The sequence below is a fragment of the Ursus americanus genome, chromosome 6 (genome assembly GCF_024610735.1).
Source record: "Ursus americanus isolate L20-20 chromosome 6, mUrsAme1.1.p, whole genome shotgun sequence".
NCBI lineage: Eukaryota > Metazoa > Chordata > Mammalia > Carnivora > Ursidae > Ursus > Ursus americanus.
The window spans coordinates 38,322,976-38,341,855 of record NC_142132.1 but is presented as its reverse complement, the minus strand read 5'-3'; the positions used below and the strand labels follow the sequence as shown (position 1 = coordinate 38,341,855).

The following is an 18,880-nucleotide window of genomic DNA, read 5'->3' as shown; positions in this document are numbered from 1 at the left end:
AGTAACAGGCAGTGTTCAAACACTGGGTGTCAAAGATGGGTGTGGATAATATGCAGAAGTAAAGAAGTAAATAAATAACTGTAGGAACCAGTTCTAGGTAAGTTGGGGAAAATATGTTCTACCCTGTCTGCTACACTGAAAATGGCTATAATAGAATGGATGCGGCAGCCATGAGAGGATTCTGCACTGTGAATCAAGCAGGAGGACTGGAAAGAAGACCAGAATTTGAAGTGCCCTCAAATCAGTGATGAGTTTACCATGTTTTTTGTCTTCTGGTTCTTTCGCTTCTGGTCCAGTCACAAAAGTGAGCAGCAGAGAAAAGTAACTAATTTGTTCAATAACTCAGAAGATGTACTCCCAAACTATGCATGACTGGATCTGATCTTAGCATAATCAAGACTTCGAAAACTGAATTACCAGAAAGATTTCTAGCCTGACCCAGACTGCCACTGCGTGGTGCACATGTGAGACAGATCTGAGTAGCTTTGCAAAGGTTTTGAAAACTGCACTGACATTGAAACTGCAACTTAAGGAAGATGGAAGGGAACATATGGCCTGAACCGAATCAGGTCCATTTCTTGCCAAAATAAAGAAATCAACATTTTCAAAAGGATGTTTAAAAAGACTCAGAGTCTGAAAACCTGATATCCCAGGTCAAAATTACTCAGGATATGAGGAACCAGGAAATTCTTGATTCTGTTGGGAAAAGATAGTCAGGATTCATCAACTCTCACATGACAAAGATGTTGAAATTATTTGACAAAGACTTTAAATCAATTATTTAAAAATATTCTACCAAGCAATTACAAGCACTTGTAAAATGAATGGAAACATAGGACTCTGCAGTGATGTTCAAAAAAGAAGCCAATGGAAATATTAGAACTGAAAAATACAGTGCTAATATATAACACTCACTGACTGAGCTCAAAAGCATAAGTGGAAATGACATAAAATTGCCTGTGAAACTGAAAATAGATCAATAGAAATGATCCTACCTAGAAAGGAAAGAGAAGAAAAGATTTAAAACAAATGAACAGAGCCTCAGGGATCCATGGAAGAATAAAAGGTAAAACTTCTTATCATCAGAAGGACAAGCACAAAGAGTTCCGTGCTGAAAAATGTATTTCAAGAGATAATGTCTGAAAACTTCCTAAATTTGGCAAACCACATAAACCTACAGATTCAAGAAGCTGAACAAATCCTAAAGAGGATACATCCAAAGAAATTCCATGCTCAGACCAAACCTAATTAGACTGTTGAAAACTAAAGACAAAAGAAATACTGAAATCAACCAGAAAAATAAAGGTGTGTTACCTGTAGGGGGAGATAAAATTGAATGACTGGATTTCTAACCAGAAACTACAGAAGGAAGTGGCATTATAGTTTTCAATTGCTGAAAGAAGAGAACTGTCAACTTGAAATTCTGTATTTAGCAAAAAGCACCTTTAGGATTGAAGGTAAAGTGAAGGTATTCTGAGATGAAAAGAAGCTAAGAGAATTTGTTGCCACCAGATCTACTGTAAAAGAATTGGTAAAGGAAGTTCTATTATTATTATTATTATTATTATTATTATTATTATTATTAAATTTCTTAATTTATTTTCATTTTTAAATTAAATTATTTATTTAGCTAAAGGTACTACTTAAAGACAGAAGGGAAATGATAACAGAAGAAAATGGTACATCTAGGAAAATAAGCAAGAGAAATGGTAAATATCTTGGTACATATTTTGCTTTGGGGTTCTTGAAAACTATATTCGATGGTTGAAAGGAAAAATAACATTACCTGTAGAGGTTTTTCAGTGTATAGAGATATAATATAGAAGATAATTATAACATAAAGAAGAGGAGGGTAGAGATCTATGTAATTGAAAGATTTCTAAATTCCATTTAAAAGTTAAATATATAAATTGTAATTTTCATAGTAACCAACTAAAGCAATCTATATGAATAGATATTATTTTTAAAAACCTGATGAATTAAAGTGGAACAATAGCCATATTCTAAGAACTCAAATGATGGGATATGAAGGAAGGAAAAACAGAGAAAAAAACACATAAAACAAATAAGAAAATGGTACACCTAAATCCAAACATATCAATAATTTCATTGAATGGAAATGACCTAAACTTACCGAACTAAAAGAGAGATTGGCATAAGAACTACTGTAAGATTCCATTTATATGGGGTATCTAAAGTAGTCAAACTCTCAGAAATAGAAAGTAGAATGGTGGTTGACAGGGATGGGAGGAGGTGGAAAGGGGAGTTGTTTGATGGATACAGCGTTTGAATTTTGCAAGGTGAAAAAGCTGGAGAAATCTGCTATAGAGCAATGTGGACATATCTAATGCTACTGTACTGCACATGGAAAATGGTTCAGATGATAAATTTTATGTTATGTGATTTTTACTGCAATAAAATGACAGAGGCTGTCAGATTAAGACATGGAAATGAATGAATAAAACATGTCCAAACTACTCGTAGTTTACTAGAAAGTATTTGAGATCTAATGATACAGGTAGTTACAAGTGAAAGAATGGAAAATGATATAGCATGGAAAGACTAATCAAAATAATGCCAGAGAAGCTATATTTATATCAGAGAAAATAACACTTCAGAGCAAGGAATGAAATTTTACATAATGATAAAATTGTCAATTCACTGGAAGAGTTAAGATGACAGCAGAGTAGAAGGACCCTGAGCTTGTCTCATGCTTCGAGCGCAGCTAGATAGTTATCAAATTATTCTGAACACTCAAGAAGTCAATTGGAGTTCTCAGAGAACAAAAACTGCTAGTCTACAAGTAGAAAAGAGACCACCTTTTGGAAGGTAGGAAGTGCAAAGTTCACTTGAGTCAAACAGCCATGGATGCAGCAACGGGGAGGGAGCCTGCTTATGGAGGTACTGCAAAGTATTAGAAGTGGTGGAGCAAAAATCTCAACTTTTAAGTTCACTACTGTGGGGTATGTGCCTGGATTAAAGGTGCTCAGGTGGAGAAGAGGGGCAGAATCCTGAGTGACAGGGTGGTCTGAGGATCCCATGGTTCAAAGGAAGAACAGGTGGTGCCAGGGTGCTGCACTGTTCCCAGGCAGAGGAGCCAGGAAGCTGGCAGAGAGCAGAAGGTCTTGGTGCCAGCTTTCTGCTATAAACTGTGAACTGCTGCGTGGTTGTGAGACTTCATTCCTGGGATAGGCTGGCAGGTGTGGTGAGACCCTCCCCTCGAGGAACAGTGTGGTCCATGCTCCAGCATCCCTGAAATTTGGAGTTTTGTGCCTAAGATAATAAGGTTCGGCCGTGAGCAGTTTGAATGCAGGGTTCAGATGGAAACCGTGGAAACAAGTAGGATAGTTGATTGCTTTTCTGTGAAGGCTCACTGAAGAGTAGGGGCTCGAACTTTCAGCTCTGAGGCTAGAGAGCCAGGCATAGCCATAATCATCCTGCCCATCAGTGCTGAAAGCCTTCAGGGAGCACCTGGGTCACCTAGTGGAGGCCAGAGCCACCTGTGTCAAGCCCCACCGCCCTGTGCCCTGGAGAAGCATTTCCACTGAAACAAGTCAGCATGGGAATCAGCACAGCAGGCCCCTCTCCCAGAAAACCAGCACAAACAGCTAGCTTGTACCAAGTTTATTGATCATAGAGTGCTGCAAAGCATCAGCTCTACAGGAAATAAGATCGCGCTTCCTTTTTACTTTTATTCTTTCTTTTATTTTTATTATTTTTTCATTTATTTTCTTATATTCTCCATTTCCTTTTTTAACTTTTATTATTAATTTTTATAAATCATATATATACTTTTCATATATATATCTTATTTTTTTTTGTTCTATTCTCATTTCATTTAATTTTTTTATCTTGGGATCTAGATTCTTTTAATAAGCAGACCAAAACATACCCAGGATCTAGGGTTTGTTTTTTTTTTTCCTTGTTTTGTGTCTTTGTTTTTTTTTCCTTGTTTTTTGCTTTGTTTTAGTTTTTGTTTTGTTTTGTTTTTGTTCTTTTCTCTTTCTTCTTTTCTCTTCAGACAAAATGATGAGATGGAGGAATTCACCCCAAAAGAAAGAGCACGAGGTAGAACTCATGGCCAGGGATTTAATCAATACAGATGTAAATAAGTTGTCCAAAGTAGAATTTAAAACAAGCCCCGCCATAGCAACTTCTTGCTAAACATGTCACCACAGGCAAGGAAAATGAAAGCAAAATGAACTTTTGGGACTTCACCAAGATAAAAAGCTTCCACACAGCAAAGGAAACAATCAACAAAACTAAAAGTCAGCCTACAGAATGGGAGCAGGTATTTGCAAATGACATATCTCATAAAGGGTTAGTATTCAAAATCTACAAAGAACTTATCAAACTTAACACCCAAAAACCAAATATCCCAGTTAAGAAATGGGCAGAAGACAGGAATAGACACTTTTCCAAAAAAGACATCCAGATGTCTAACAAATACATGAAAAGATGCTCAACATCAGTCATTATCAGGGAAATACAAACCAAAACCACGGTGAGAGACCATCTCACACCCCTCAGGGTGGCTAAAATTAATGACACAAGAAACAACAGGTGTTGGTGAGGATGCACCACAAGGGGAACACTCTTACACTGTTGGTGGAAATGCAAACTAGTGCAGCCACTCTGGAGAACAGTGTGGAGGTTCCTAAAATGTTAAAAATAAAACTACTCTGGGCGCCTGGGTGGCTCAGTCGTTAAGTGTCTGCCTTCGGCTCAGGGCATGATCCCAGAGTCCTGGGATCGAGTCCCACATCAGGCTCCTCTGCTGAGAGCCTGTTTCTTCCTCTCCCACTCCCCCTGTTTGTGTTCCCTCTCTTGCTGGCTATCTCTCTGTCAAATAAATAAATAAAATCTTAAAAAAAAAATAAATAAAAATAAAACTACCCTATTATCCAGCACATGCAGTACTAGATATTTACCCAATAGATACAAAAATACAGATTCAAGGGATACATGCACCCCAGTATTTATAGCTGCATTATCCTCAATACCCAAATTATGGAAAGAGCCCAAATATCTATTGACTGATGAATGGATAAAGAGGATGTGATGTATATACACAATGGAATATTACTCAGCCATCAAAAAGAATGGAATCTTGCCATTTGCAAGATGTGGGTGGAGCTAAGGAGTATTATACTAAGTGAAATAAGTCAGTCAGAGAATACAACTACCATGCGATTTCACTCGTATGTGGAATTTAAGAAACAAAGGAGCATGGGGAGGAAGAGAGAAAGAGACAAACCAAGAAACATATTTTTTAAAAGATTTTATTTATTTATTTGACAGAGAGAGACAGCAAGAGAGGGAACACAAGCAAGGGGAGTGCAAGAGGGAGAAGCAGGCCTCCTGCCAAGCAGGAGCCCGATGCGGGGCTCAATCCCAGGACCCTGGGATCATGACCTGAGCCGAAGGCAGACCCTTAATGGCTGAGCCACCCAGGTACCCCCCAAGAAACAGATTTTTAACTATAGAGAACAATCTAATGTTTACCAGAGGGGAGGTGGCTGGAGGGATAGGTGAAATAGGTGATGGGGATTAAGGAGGGCACTGTGATGAGCTCTGGGTGTTGTATGTGAGTGTTGAATCACTAAATTGTACACCTGAAACTAATATTACACTGTATATTAACTAACTGAAAAATAAATAAAAACTTAGAGAAAGTGGAAAAAATGGACAGAGAAACCGAATGGACATTTTTCCAAAGAAGACATACAAAGGGCCAACAGGTACATGAAAAGATGCTTACCATCAGTAATAGACATGCAAACATCATTAAAAGAAAAGTACAAGTAAAGCAACAATGAGGTATCATCTCATGCTTCTTTGGATGGGTATTAACAAAAAAACCCAAAAAAACAAAAAAACCAAAAGCAAAAACAGAAACAAAAAACAACCAAAAAAACCCACAAAGGATAAGAACTGTTGGTGAGGATGTAGAGAAAAAGGAACCCTTGTACATTATTGATGAAAAGGTAAATTGGTATAGCCACTCTGGTAAACAATATAATGTTCCCAGAAACATTCAAAATAAAATTACCATTTGATCTAGCAATCCCTCCTCTGGGTATATATCCAAAGGAATTTGAATATGGATCTCAAAGAGATATCTGTACTCCCATGTTCACTGTAGCATTATTCACAATAGCTAAGAGGAGGAAATAGCCTAAAAGTCCATGTAAAAAAGAATGGATAAAGAAAATGTGGTATATGTACATTATGGAATCTCATTTAAACTTTACAAAGAAGATCCTGTCACTTGTAAGAACACGGATATACCTGGTGGACATTATTCTAAGTAAAATAGACCTGAAACAGACAAACACTGTATGATCTCACTTATATGTGGAATCTAAACAAATACATGGAAGCAGAGCATAGAATGGTGGTTGTCAGGGGCTGGAGGGAGTAGGGAAATAAGGAGGTATTGATCAAGTCTCAGTTATACGTAATAAATAAGTTCTGGAGATCTGTATAACGTAGGGCCTATGATCAATAATACTTTATTACCTACTTAAAAATTTGCTAAGATGCTAGATCTTAAATTAGGTACTCTTACTTGGCATATAAGGAAAAAAAGGTTAACAACAAAGGGACCAGGAAGAAGTTTTTGGAGGTGACAGATAGGTTCCTGGTATTGAGAGTGATGATGGTTTCAAGGGTGTATACTTATCTCCAAACACATCAACTTGCATACATTAAATATCTACATGCCAGTGAAGTGGTTTAAAAATTGTAGTTGGAAGTATCGTCAACATAGAATTAATTTAGGGGGTTTGTCTCAATAAAATATTTAATGGCTCCAGAATATAGTGCATTAATCTCTACATTAGGGTTTATCCTTCACTCGGTACCATCTATGGCTGGTAACCATCAGCCTGGAATTATAGACTCAGTTTTGGATTTCTGGTCTTCATTTTTGTATTTCTCAAGCTCACTCTTCAATTATATTCTATCTCAAGGTAATATAAATGCATTTAATTAGTGTAAGTATAATAAATTATTTGCAATCATGGCTAAAATGTTGGGGAGGCTCACAGCCTTTCAGTAGTTTGACCACAATTCCTTGATTTATTCCTACATTACTGAACCTCAACCATGTCCATACACTCTTCATTAGATTGCTCTTAGGGCGGAACATTATTTCCATGTTCCTGCAGCATCTTGTTGCTATGTCCATGAGTATTTTCTAGTGGACCCTAGAGATTATCTGGCTCAACCTCCGTATTTTATGGAGAAGGTGACTTGTGTGTTTTTGGAAGTTGACCAGTTAGTTGAAGGCAACATCAGGCTTGTCCAATATTAATGATTCAGACTCAGGTCTCTTTGTATTCCATTCCATTGTCTCTTCCCTAAGACATCATTCTCATTCTTCTAATTCCTGTAACAGTGTCTGTACCCATTTTCTACTCTGATCGTGGCTTTTCCAACTCCTTTTAATACAATGTGTGTAGTGAATCATCTGTGATTTTTTAGGGCATGTTTGATACTTCCTCATTGTCAATCAAATGAAATCTGAACTTTGTAATAGGAACATCAGTGGCAAATTGGATCTAATCATGGTGTAGAACATGTTTCGCAAAATGTATTTGAGATAATCTAAATGTGGGTGTGCGTTAAAGACAAACAAAATAAAAAAATTGTTTCAATCTTTTTAGATATGTTCCTTCTGAAGAATAAATAGACAAATCCTAGCTGGAAAATAAGTGTGAAAGTACAAAGGTTTAAGGATTGAGATCATGGAAATGTTGACTTTAAAATAAGTTATCAATCAGAAGATAACCTTACAGTTGACAATACAAGTCAACCAGGAAAAATGTTTTATTTGGTTTTTTTTTTTCCTATTAGTATGAATTAGAGAAGCAAATAACTTAAATTCCACCAACTTAAATCTTTGGAAGAACTTATAGAAATATGAAATAGGGCGCCTGGGTGGCACAGCGGTTAAGCGTCTGCCTTCGGCTCAGGGCGTGATCCTGGCGTTATGGGATTGAGTCCCACATCGGGCTCCTCCGCTAGGAGCCTGCTTCTTCCTCTCCCACTCCCCCTGCTTGTGTTCCCTCTCTCGCTGGCTGTCTCTGTCTCTGTCAAATAAATAAATAAAATCTTTAAAAAAAAAAAAAGAAATATGAAATAAGTGCACCCTTCCACTGATTTACACAAGCATTTTGTGGTCACAGCTTTAGGATACAAACCACTCATAAGTGTGTATTATGCATCTGAGGAGCTGAAGCTAGAATAAATAATTAAGGAAATAGGAGCTTTGCTCAGCTGTGGGCTGCTGTGGCTATTCCCTCTCCTTAGAGAATGGTCTGAGGCTGAGAACAATTCTGTTTCTCTCCAGCATAGAATTGATTTGTACCTATGTAGCTAAGCTAAGGGCCAAGAACAGCATTTAAGAGCACACCTGATGCAAACCGTATATATTCCAAGGTGAAGAGTACTGTGACCATTATTTCCCTGGGCTAGACGTGGAGGGAATGTGGACCAAGCATTGGTACTATTTCCATCCTTTCTTTCCTAACCACAACATAACATACAACCCTCTATTATTTTAATTATCTAAATGCCCTTTGGTAAATCATTATTCTCTTCAGCCATGTTCATGGCTTGAGAGAGGTGAAATAAAAAGCGTATAAATCTACAAAATTTTGGAAATTTCAAGCACATGGTTTATATCAGAGGGAAGAATAAAAATTTAGTAAGGGATTTTGCAATTAATCATTTTCATCCAAATTTGGAAAATTTATGAAGATAGTTATGTAGACCAAAGTAAAATGAGACCTTCAGAAATGGATTTCCATTTTGTTAAAATGTGCAGATCAAGTGTGGCTGTCAGAGACCCTGCACTACGACTCTGTGGACTGCTACATTAGCCAAAATGAAGACAAAAGGTTCTCTGAAGTCTTCCACTCCAAGGCCATGTAATTTTTTTTATCTTGATATTTTCATTCTGCACATTGTCTCCCTCAGAGCCTGGTGGACCTGCTTGTTCCGCAGAGTGTAGATGACAGGGTTGAGCAGTGGGGTCACCACCGTGTTCACAAGGGCAGCCTCCCTGTTGGAGTCCAGCCTGTTCCTTTGCTTTGGTTTCACATATATAAACACACAGCTGCCATACATCAGAGAGAGGACAATGAGGTGAGAGGAGCAGGTGGAGAAAGCTTTCTGTTTCTCCCTGGCTGATGGGAGTCGCACAATTGTGACTACTATGTTGCTGTATGCAATGATGGTTATGATAAGGGATGTCAAAAGGATAACCAAAGCGAGGGCAAAGGCCAACATTTCAGCAGACCTGGAGTCAGAACAGGAGAGATGAATCAGGGGGCCAACATCACAGAAAAAGTGGGGGATGACATGGGGGCCACAGAAGGATAACTGGGAAACCTTTATTACCATACCACTGATGAGAGGGAAGGCTAAAGTGAAGCAGGCAGTGACCAGGAGGAAGCAAGTCTTCGGGTTCATGATGGTCGTGTAATGCAGAGGCTTGCAAATGGCCACATACCGATCCAGAGACATCACTGCTATGAGGAGGAAACCTGCTGCTCCCAGAAATAAAAAGACAAAGGCTTGTATGAAACAAGCAAGAAAGGAAATGATTTTCCTATCTAAAAGAAAGATGACCAGCAACTTAGGAATAACAGCACTTACGACACCACACTCCAAGAAGGAGAAAATGCTGAGGAAAAAGTACATAGGTGTGTGGAGCCGGGAGTCAGCACAGGTGATGGTGACTATGACGGCATTTCCTGCAATGGATGCCAGGTACGCCAGCAGGTGCACCAGGAAGAGGATCTTTCCCAGGTGTTGGATGGCGGGAAACCCCTCCAAGATGAATTCTTGGACAGTTGTCCCATTCCTCATTTCCATGGGCATGTCTTTGCACAGCATCATCAATGCTGATCTAACCTAGAATAAAGACATCAGGGAGGACAAAGGTTTTAGAGGAGCATGATTAAGTTATTTGACTATCCAGGGAGGTGGCTAGGCTGATAGTAAAGTGGATAGCCAGCTGGTTCTTGAACAGTAGGATCTGAGCTCAATACTAGTTCAATACTGAGTTCTAACCCTTGAGAGGTGGGTCATCTTTAGAAAGGTAATTAGCCTTTGTGAACTTCACTTTCACTCTCTGTAGAATAAAGAGGATAGGATCTACCTGTTCATGTTCTTTTGAGAATAAATTAAGATCAAGCATGTCACTCACTTGTTATATGATGCCAATGTTTCTTATGTGTTCCTGAAAATCTAAGTGTAATATTATGATCATTAATATAATGTAAATAAAGCATCATTAATAGGCAGAGTTATTGACATTTTCATAGTTTTAAAACATTTTAATTATTTCTTTAATTTTTTTATTAAAAAAATTTTTAAAGATTTTATTTATTTGAGAGAGAGAGAGTGAGAGAGAGAAAGCATGAGAGGGGGGAAGTTCAGAGGGATAAGCAGGGGGCCCAATGCTGCACTCAATCCCAGGACTCCGAGATCATGACTTGAGCCCGAAGCAGACGCTTAACCATCTGAGCCACCCAGGTGCCCAACATTTTTTTATTTTTAATAATATTAATTTGTAAGTAAACATAATAATAATGTTAGTAATATTCCCTTTGAATATCCCTTTTAAAATATGCAATACATTCTATGGTCCAAGTTTTCATCATCATCATGTGTTGAGGATTTATGCTTTTTCTATGCTGATCACTGAGCTAATTATTTCTATTACTCTTCACAATAACCATGAACCTCTTCTTCTACAAAAGCAGAAACTGAAGCTTAAAGAGTTCCAGAGAGCTTAGATCACATAGCTGGGACTTCAGCCAGAGTGCCAGAATCTGGAGTATCTGCTATTTCCAAATGCAGTGACAAAATATTTTAAAACAGGAACAAATCTATTATTGATGATCTCTCAAACTTAAGTGAAAGATTAGCTTTATTTATCTTAATTGTTTCTATGCTTAGATAGTATCTGTGATGTGTTATTGATCTGTGAAATAACATGGTGCTTAGAGAGAATCTATTTTAGCAGAAGCAGTAGGCCAGAGACATTGGGGGTTGCTCAACAGCATGAGGTATGTTTAAGTGTAGGTTTCACCCACCCCTGCCCCCAGGGTTCATGCTGCCCTGTGTTGGAAGTGGGAGTGAGAGTAGTTTAGGAAGATATGCCGGGCACCTGGCACTCATGCACTCATTCTTACATCAAAGTTCAGTGAACATTCTTCTTTTTTCAGTCCTCTCAATCAGTAATTTCTCTCAGGTTGGTGTTGGACTCCAGCATATCAATACAGGCTAAAGGTCGGCAGTGTGGAAGTATCACTCTCACTAATGCACCGTGGGCCAGGTCCTGTGAAGGGCTGCTCATGAAACCAAACTGCTCACCCCTGAGTGGCAGAGCCTGAAGGAGCCTCTGCTGTTCCTGTTGACCCCAGGTCCACCAAGTCACAAGGGTCCATGAGGCCAGGCACACAGGAGTCACCTCATGGGGGGCAGGCCCTCCTCCTCTTGCAACTATTGTCTTCCAAGAAATCAAAAGCTTGTTGTGGGCTGAGGGGAAAGGAGAGGAGAAAGAAACTCATTTGTCACAGCCTGTTGTCCCAGAGTGGGGTGAATATGTATCCCATGCTGCCAGTGTTCTGCTGACAAAGCCCTGTTTCCATAGCCCAGGATGTTTCTAGCAGAAGTCTACATGGCAGCCTGGACCACTGAAAATTCAAAAAGGAGCAGACAGACTAAAACAACCACATTTCACTGCCCTCAATTCTGGGCTAGAGCCAGACTGCCAGACTACTTACGGTTCTGATGAAAGGTCTGGCTCTGACTCCCCCAGTAGGTAAGAGCCCACCTAACATGCAATGTTGCTGTCACCTCCTATACCAGTCAATGGGAGCAGCCCCTTCTAAGTTCAGCCCTGGGTGTTGTTGAGACAAGGGTCCTTCTGCTTCCGTGCTCCGTGTCATGGGTACTCCTGACACAAGCCACCTTCTTCTGCACTTGCTCCTCCATCATATCCTCACCTTTCCACGTGGAGAAGAATCCTTGTTTTACTGCATCAACAGTGAGGTGCTTACAGAAAAGCTTGAAACCTCCGTGATATTTTTGCCACAATATTGTTTGGTCACCAAGCAGGATGGACCCAGCCAGTGAGCAGAGAGTGTGAGCCCCCAAACCTTATTAGATGCTGTAGAGACAGGGCAGAAAGTAAAGGCATGGCTCATGCCTGGGGGCAGCTAATTAGTCAATGTTGAGAACAAGAATTACCAGGGCAACACTTATATTTATCTTCCCATGGTTGTTGGTGATGCTGACTCCCAGAATCCGCACTGTTCTCTGCCAAGATTTTTGAAGGAAATTATATGACAATTTCCCAAGGGTTTTTAAAATCCCAAGTTGAATATTGCTACTGATTTGAGGTCAAAGTCCAGACTACAATTTTCTACTGCGATATATGCACTGAGGCCAGAGTTTAGCTGTTAAAAGAACATATTTTGTGGTGAGAAACAACTGGATCACACTCTGGCTTTCATGAGGCTTTTGGGAAGATAGTGGGGAAGTCCACCTTTCTTGGTCAATCATTCTTCATGCTTCCACCAATGTGCCGATTCTTTTCATTGCATATTCTTATCTGAAGAATATTTTCTTTATGCTTTCTATCTCCTCTTCAATGACGAAAGGGGTATACTGGGTGGTTTCTGTAACATCTCCAACCTGGCAGGCCCCTCTCTTTTTAAAAGTATCTGGGATGTGGAGGTAGCTGGATGGCTGAGTCAGGTAAGTGTCTGACTCTCGATTTTGGCTCAGGTCATAATCTAATTAGTGGTGGATTCAAGCCCTGTGTCTGGCTCCACGCTCAGTGGGGAGTCTGTTTGGGGATTCTTTTCCTCTGCCCCCTGCCTAGTGGCTCTCTCTTTCTCTCTCAAAATAAATAAATAAATCTTTAAAAAAAGTACCTGGGATGTGGATCCCCAGGTTCTTTCTAGATGCAGAACAGGAAGAGATGTAAACCTGAGGGTGGAGAAGATGTATCCATATCAACTTCTGGATTGGATATCTGCTGCTTCTCCTGGGTATCTCAGCTTGGCAGCTGTAGTAGTGACCCATTTTTCTGTGGCCTCTGGTTTCCCATACAGAGCCAAATAAGGGGACTAAACTCCCAAAGTGTATTTGCTGGCAACCCTGGAACATTTGGTAGCTGAAAATTTGTTCTGCCTGAATCTGCCATCATCATAATTGGTCTTACAAGGTCAAGGCAAATAACAGAAGCTTTCATGAGTATTCCTGTGAGTCTCACCTTCCCACAAATAGGCAAAGTGGTTTTTATGACATCTGTCCATTTATACACTCTGTTTTCAATCTAGCCAAACTTGGACCTCAGGATTATTTTCTCAGTTGGAAGTGAGGGAAAATAAAGAGTAATCTGAGAAGAGTTACAGAAGCTAGAACAAAGTGAGACTATATATTTTAATGCTAAGATAAGGGCTGATTTATATGGGGTTTTAATTTTATGCAGTGCCAGCTTCATGGTGCAGAAATAACCTCTCACACCTGAGTGAGTCCCAATGCCAACATGGTAGTGGGAATATGGGAGGAGGGGGCCTGGCGTGTTGTTTGATGGAAAGGCTTAGAAAGCAGACACTCAAAGAAATGGGCTGAACTATACTGCATCTAGCGTATGGGGTGGTGAACTGGTACCAAGAAATATTTCAAATTGTCCTCAGTCTAGTTTCTCTTTTCTGAGTAGTGTCTTTGTGGCTCTCCAACACCCAGTATTTGTTTATGTTTTTAAATGATACTTTGAGATCTCATTTATCTTGGCCATTTTTCAGCATTCCTTGTGCTTTGAGTGTTTAGTTATCCAGTTAGAGTAAGAAAGGGATAGTTCTTAAGGTCGTATTTGTGATTATCAGACCGTGGAGGGATAAAGCATATATCAGCTTGTGGATTCTCTTCTGAAAAATATTGTTATGTTTGACATTCTGTCCCTCAGTCACTCTTGAAAAATCAGGCTACTCCTATATTCAGGATTTAGATAATAAAGATATTTTGGTTTATAGTGTATCTGGTTAATATGGTCTATTCCTAGAATGGTTCCAATTTCTAATATTAAACCCTAAGAAAGAAGGCTAAGTTAAGGCCTGAGGAAAGGCAAATCCCATCATCTATGACATTGTGAGAGAGGGTGTAGGGGATGCTAATTTGAAGAGGAAGTAGGGGGTGGAGAGAAGCACTCAGGCATTGGGTGGAGCTGTTGGGTAACTAATAATACTTTGAGAACCACTGTCCCTCATCAAATTTCCATAAAAGTAAGGCAACAATGGCAACAGAGACCCAGAACACACCAATTCTGATCTAGAGGGCCATTAATATCACATCCACTACCCATCCATCCATGTGAGGAAAAGCATGGTAGTGTTAGTAGCTTCCAACTTGGGACCAGGAGGGGAAGCTGAAGGCATAGGGTAATTTATTCTATCTGGGTGTCTTTATTGCCTTTTTTATTCTTGCATGGGAAAAAGAAATCTTTTCCTTTTTAATGAACCTCCAAATATATATATATACATATATATATGTGTATATATATGTATATATATACATATATATATGTGTATATATGTATATATATAATGTGTATATGTGATATATATGTATTTATAATATATATAATATATATATAGAGAGAGAGAGCGCCAGACCTTTAATGAACCTATATATATATGGGTTCATATATATATATATAATGTGGTGTATATGTGATATATATATATATAGCCAGACCTTTAATGAACCTCCCTCTCTCTCTCTCTCTCTCTCTCTCCATATATATATATATATATATATATATATATATATTCATCCATTGGTGGACACTTGAGCTGTTTCCATAATTTGGATATTGTGGATAATGCCGCATGTACATTTTGAAATAGTATTTTCGTATTCTTTTGGTAGATACTTAGTGTTTCAATTGCTGGATAATAGGGTAGTTCTATTTTTCACTTTCTGAGGAACCTCTATACTGTTTTCCAGAGTGGCTGAACTGGTTTGCATTCCCTAAAACAGTGTAAGAAGGTTCCTCTTTCTCCACATCCTCACCAGCACCTGTTGTTTCCTGTGTTGTTGATGTTAGCCATTCTGACTGGCATGAGGGGATATCTTATTGTAGTTTTGATTTGTATTTGTATTTGATGATGAGGGATGTTGAATATCTTTTCATGTGCCTTTTGGCCAGCTGTATATCTTCTTTGGAAAAATGGCTAATTATGTCTTCTGCCCATTTTTTAATTGGATTTTTAATTTTTTTGAGTGTTGAGTTTTATGTTTTATATATTTTGGATACTAACCCATTATCATATATATGACCATATAGCTGTGGGTTCATTTCTGGGTTTTCTATTCTGTTCCATTCATCTATGTGTCTAGTTTTGTGTCATTAGTGTACTGCTTTGATCACTATAAGTTTGTAATATAACTTGTTGTCTGGAATTGTGATGCCTCCAGCTTTACTTTTCTTTTTCCTGGTTGCTTTGGCTATTTGGGACCTTTTGTGGTTCCATACATATTTTAGGATAGTTTGTTCTAGCTCTTTGAAAAATACTGTTGGTTTTGATAGGGATTGCGTTAAATGTATAGATTGCTTTGGGACAATATAGACATTTTAACAATATTTGTTCTTCTGATCCAGGAGCATGGAATGTCTTTTCATTTGTTTGCATCATCTTCAGTTTCTTTCATCAGTGTTTTATAGTTTCAAGAGTATAGGTCTTTAACTGCTTTGGTTAGGTTTTTTCCTAGGTATACTATTGTTTTTTTGTGTAGTTGTAAATGGTATTGATTCCTGAATTTCTCTTTCTGCTACTTCATTTTTGATGTATAGAGATGCAATAGATTTCTGTAGATTGATTTTGTATCCTGTGACTATGAATTTGTGTATCAGTTCTAGCATTTTTTGGTGAAGTCTTTCCTGTTTTCTGTGCAGTTCACATCATCTGCAAATAGTGAAAGTCTGACTTCTTCCTTGCCAATTTGGAAACCTTTTGTTTCTTTTTGTCATATCATTGCTGTGGCTAGAACTTCCAGTACTGTGTTAAATAATAGTGGTGAGTGTGCACATCCCTATCTTCTTCCTAACTGTGGAGGTAAGCTCTTTTTTCCCCCAATGAGAATGATAATACCTGTGGGTTTTTCATATATGACCTTTATTGTGTAGAGGTATATTCCCTCTAAACTTACTTTGTTGAGGATTTTTGTCATGAATGGATGCTCTAATTTGTCAAATGCTTTTTCTGCATCTATTGAAAGGATAATGTGGTTCTTATCAATTTTTTATATTAATATGATGTATCACATTGATTGATTTGTGGATATTGAACCACCCTTGCAACCCAGGAATAAATCCCACTTGATCAAGGTGAATGATTCTAATGTATTGTTGGATTTGGTTTGCTATTATTATTATTATATTATTATTATTTTTGCATCCATGTTCATCAGGCATATTGGCCTGTAACTCTCTTTTTTAGATGAGTCTTTGTCTGGTTTTGGTATTAGGGTGATGGTGGCCTGAACTGGTGAATGAACTGGAGGTTTTCCTTGCTTTTCTGTTTTTTTGGGAATAGTTTCAGAAGTGGGTATTAATTCTTCTTTATTTATTTATTATTTATTTATTGTTAAGATTTTATTTATTTATTGGACAGAGAGAGAGAGACAGTGAGAGAGGGAACACCAGCAGGAGGAGTGGGAGAGGAAGAAGCAGGCTTCCCGCTGAGCAGGGAGCCTGAAGCGGGACTGGATCCCAGGACCCTGGGATCATGACCTGAGCCAAAGGGAGACGCTTAACGACTGAGCCACCCGGGCGCCCTTTAATTCTTCTTTAAGTGTTTGGTAGAAGTTGCCTGTGAATTCCTCTGGCCCTGGACTTTTGTTTGTTGGGAGATTTTAGATTCCTTTTTTTTTTTTTTTAAAGATTTTATTTATTTATTTGACAGAGAGAGAGACAGCCAGAGAGAGAGGGAACACAAGCAGGGGGAATGAGAGAAGAAACAGGCTCCCAGTGGAGGAGCCTGATGTGGGGCTCAATCCCAGGACTCTGGGATCATGCCCTGAGCCGAAGGCAGACGCTTAACGACTGAGCCACCGGCGCCCCTGATTTTAGATTCCTGATTCAATTTCTTTGGTGCTTTTATCAGTCCATTCAAATTTTCTACTTCTTTCTGTTTCAGTTTTGGTAGTTTCCATGTTTCTAGGCTTTTTCCCATTTCTTCCAGGTTGTCCAATTTGTTGGCATATAGTTTTTCAGAATATTCTCTTATAATTGTTTGTATTTCTGTGGGGTTGTTTCCCCCCCGCCCCTCCTATTTGTGATTTTACTTTTTGGGATCCTTTCTCTTTTCTTTTTGATAAGTGTGGCTAGAGGTTTTTTAATTTTATTAAGTTTTTCAAAGAACCAGCTCCTGGTTTCATTGATTTGTTCTATTGTTTTGTTAGTTTCTATATTATTTATTTCTGCTCTAATCTTTATTATTTCCTTCATTCTGGTGACTTTAAGCTTTGTTTGTTCTCTTTCTAGTTCCTTTAGGTTTAAGTGTAGGTTATTTGAGATTTTTCTTGCTTCAATAGGTGGGCCTGTATTCCTATATACTTTCCTCTTAGGACCACTTCGGTTGAATCCCAAAGGTTTTGGACCATTGTGTTTTCATTTCCATTAGTTTTCATGTATTTATTCTTTGATTTCCTTGTTGACCCACTCATTTTTAACTAGCATGTTATTTAACCTCCCTGTATTTTTGGTATTTCCAAAATTTTTTTTGTGGTTGACTTCCAGATTCATAGTGTTGTGCTCAGAAAAAATGTAGGGTTGATCTCAACATTTTTATATTTTTTGAGGCCTGGTTTGTGACCCAGTATGTGATCTATTCTTGAGAATGTCCCATGTGCACTTGAAAAGAATGTGTATTCTGCTGTTTTAGGATGGAATGATCTGAGTATATCTGTTAAGTCCATCTGGTCCAGTGTGTCATTCAAAACCACTGTTTCCTTGTTGACTTTCTGTTAGGATGATCTGTCCATTGCTGTAAGTGGGCTGTTAGAGTCCTCTACTATTATTGTATTATTATCAGTGAGTTCCATTATGTTTGTTATTAATTGTTTTTTATATTTGTAACTCAGTGTATCATATATTTGGGTGCTCCCATGTTGGGTGCATAAATATTTACAGTTGTTAGATCTTGTTCTTGGATTGTCCCCTTTGTTATGATACAGTGCCCTTCTTCATCTCTTGATACATGATTTGTTTTTAAAGTCTAGTTTGTCCCATATAAGTATTATTACTCTGCTTTTTTTTGGTATTCATTTGCATGAAAAATATTTCTCCATCCCCTCACTTTCAATCTGCAGGTGTCTTTAGATCTAATAGGAGTCTCTTGTAGGTAGCAAATAAATGGGTTTTGCTTTTTTGTCCATTCTGACACCCTATGCCTTTTGATTGGAGCCTCTAGTCAGTTTACATTCTGAGTAATTAAAGATAGATATGTATTTAATGACATTTTATTACTTGTTGTCATTGCTTTTGGAGATCCTTTCTTGTCTTTTTCACTTTTAGTGTTTCCTTATGCTCAAAGAATCCCCTTAAGTATTTCTTGCAGGGCTGGTTTAGTGGTCACAAATTAGTTTTGGTTTGAGAAATTCTTTTTCTCTTTCTATTCTGAATAGCAGTCTTGCTGATAAAGTATTCTTGGCTGCTTCTTTCTCCCATTTAGCACATTCAATATATCATGCCACTTTCTTCTGACTTGCCAAGTTGTGGTTGAGAAATCAGCAGCTAGACTTATGGGTCTTCCCTTGTAAGTTAAGGACTTCTTTTGTCTTGCTGCTT

At 38.4% G+C, this 18,880-nt stretch overlaps 1 protein-coding gene across 1 annotated transcript; it reads right to left on the bottom strand.

Moving 5' to 3' along the window:
- Window positions 1-8,946: 8,946 nt before the first annotated feature.
- On the bottom strand, window positions 8,947-9,909 carry LOC123800303 (olfactory receptor 6C74-like). Its single transcript, XM_045809925.2, has one exon. The coding sequence runs from the start codon at window positions 9,907-9,909 to the stop codon at window positions 8,947-8,949; it is 963 nt and encodes a 320-aa protein (XP_045665881.2).
- Between the last annotated feature and the right edge of the window lie 8,971 nt (window positions 9,910-18,880).

What these genes read in the sequence shown, in the direction of transcription:
- LOC123800303 (XM_045809925.2), bottom strand. Translation starts at nt 9,909, where the DNA reads ATGATGCTGTGCAAAGACATGCCCATGGAAATGAGGAATGGGACAACT.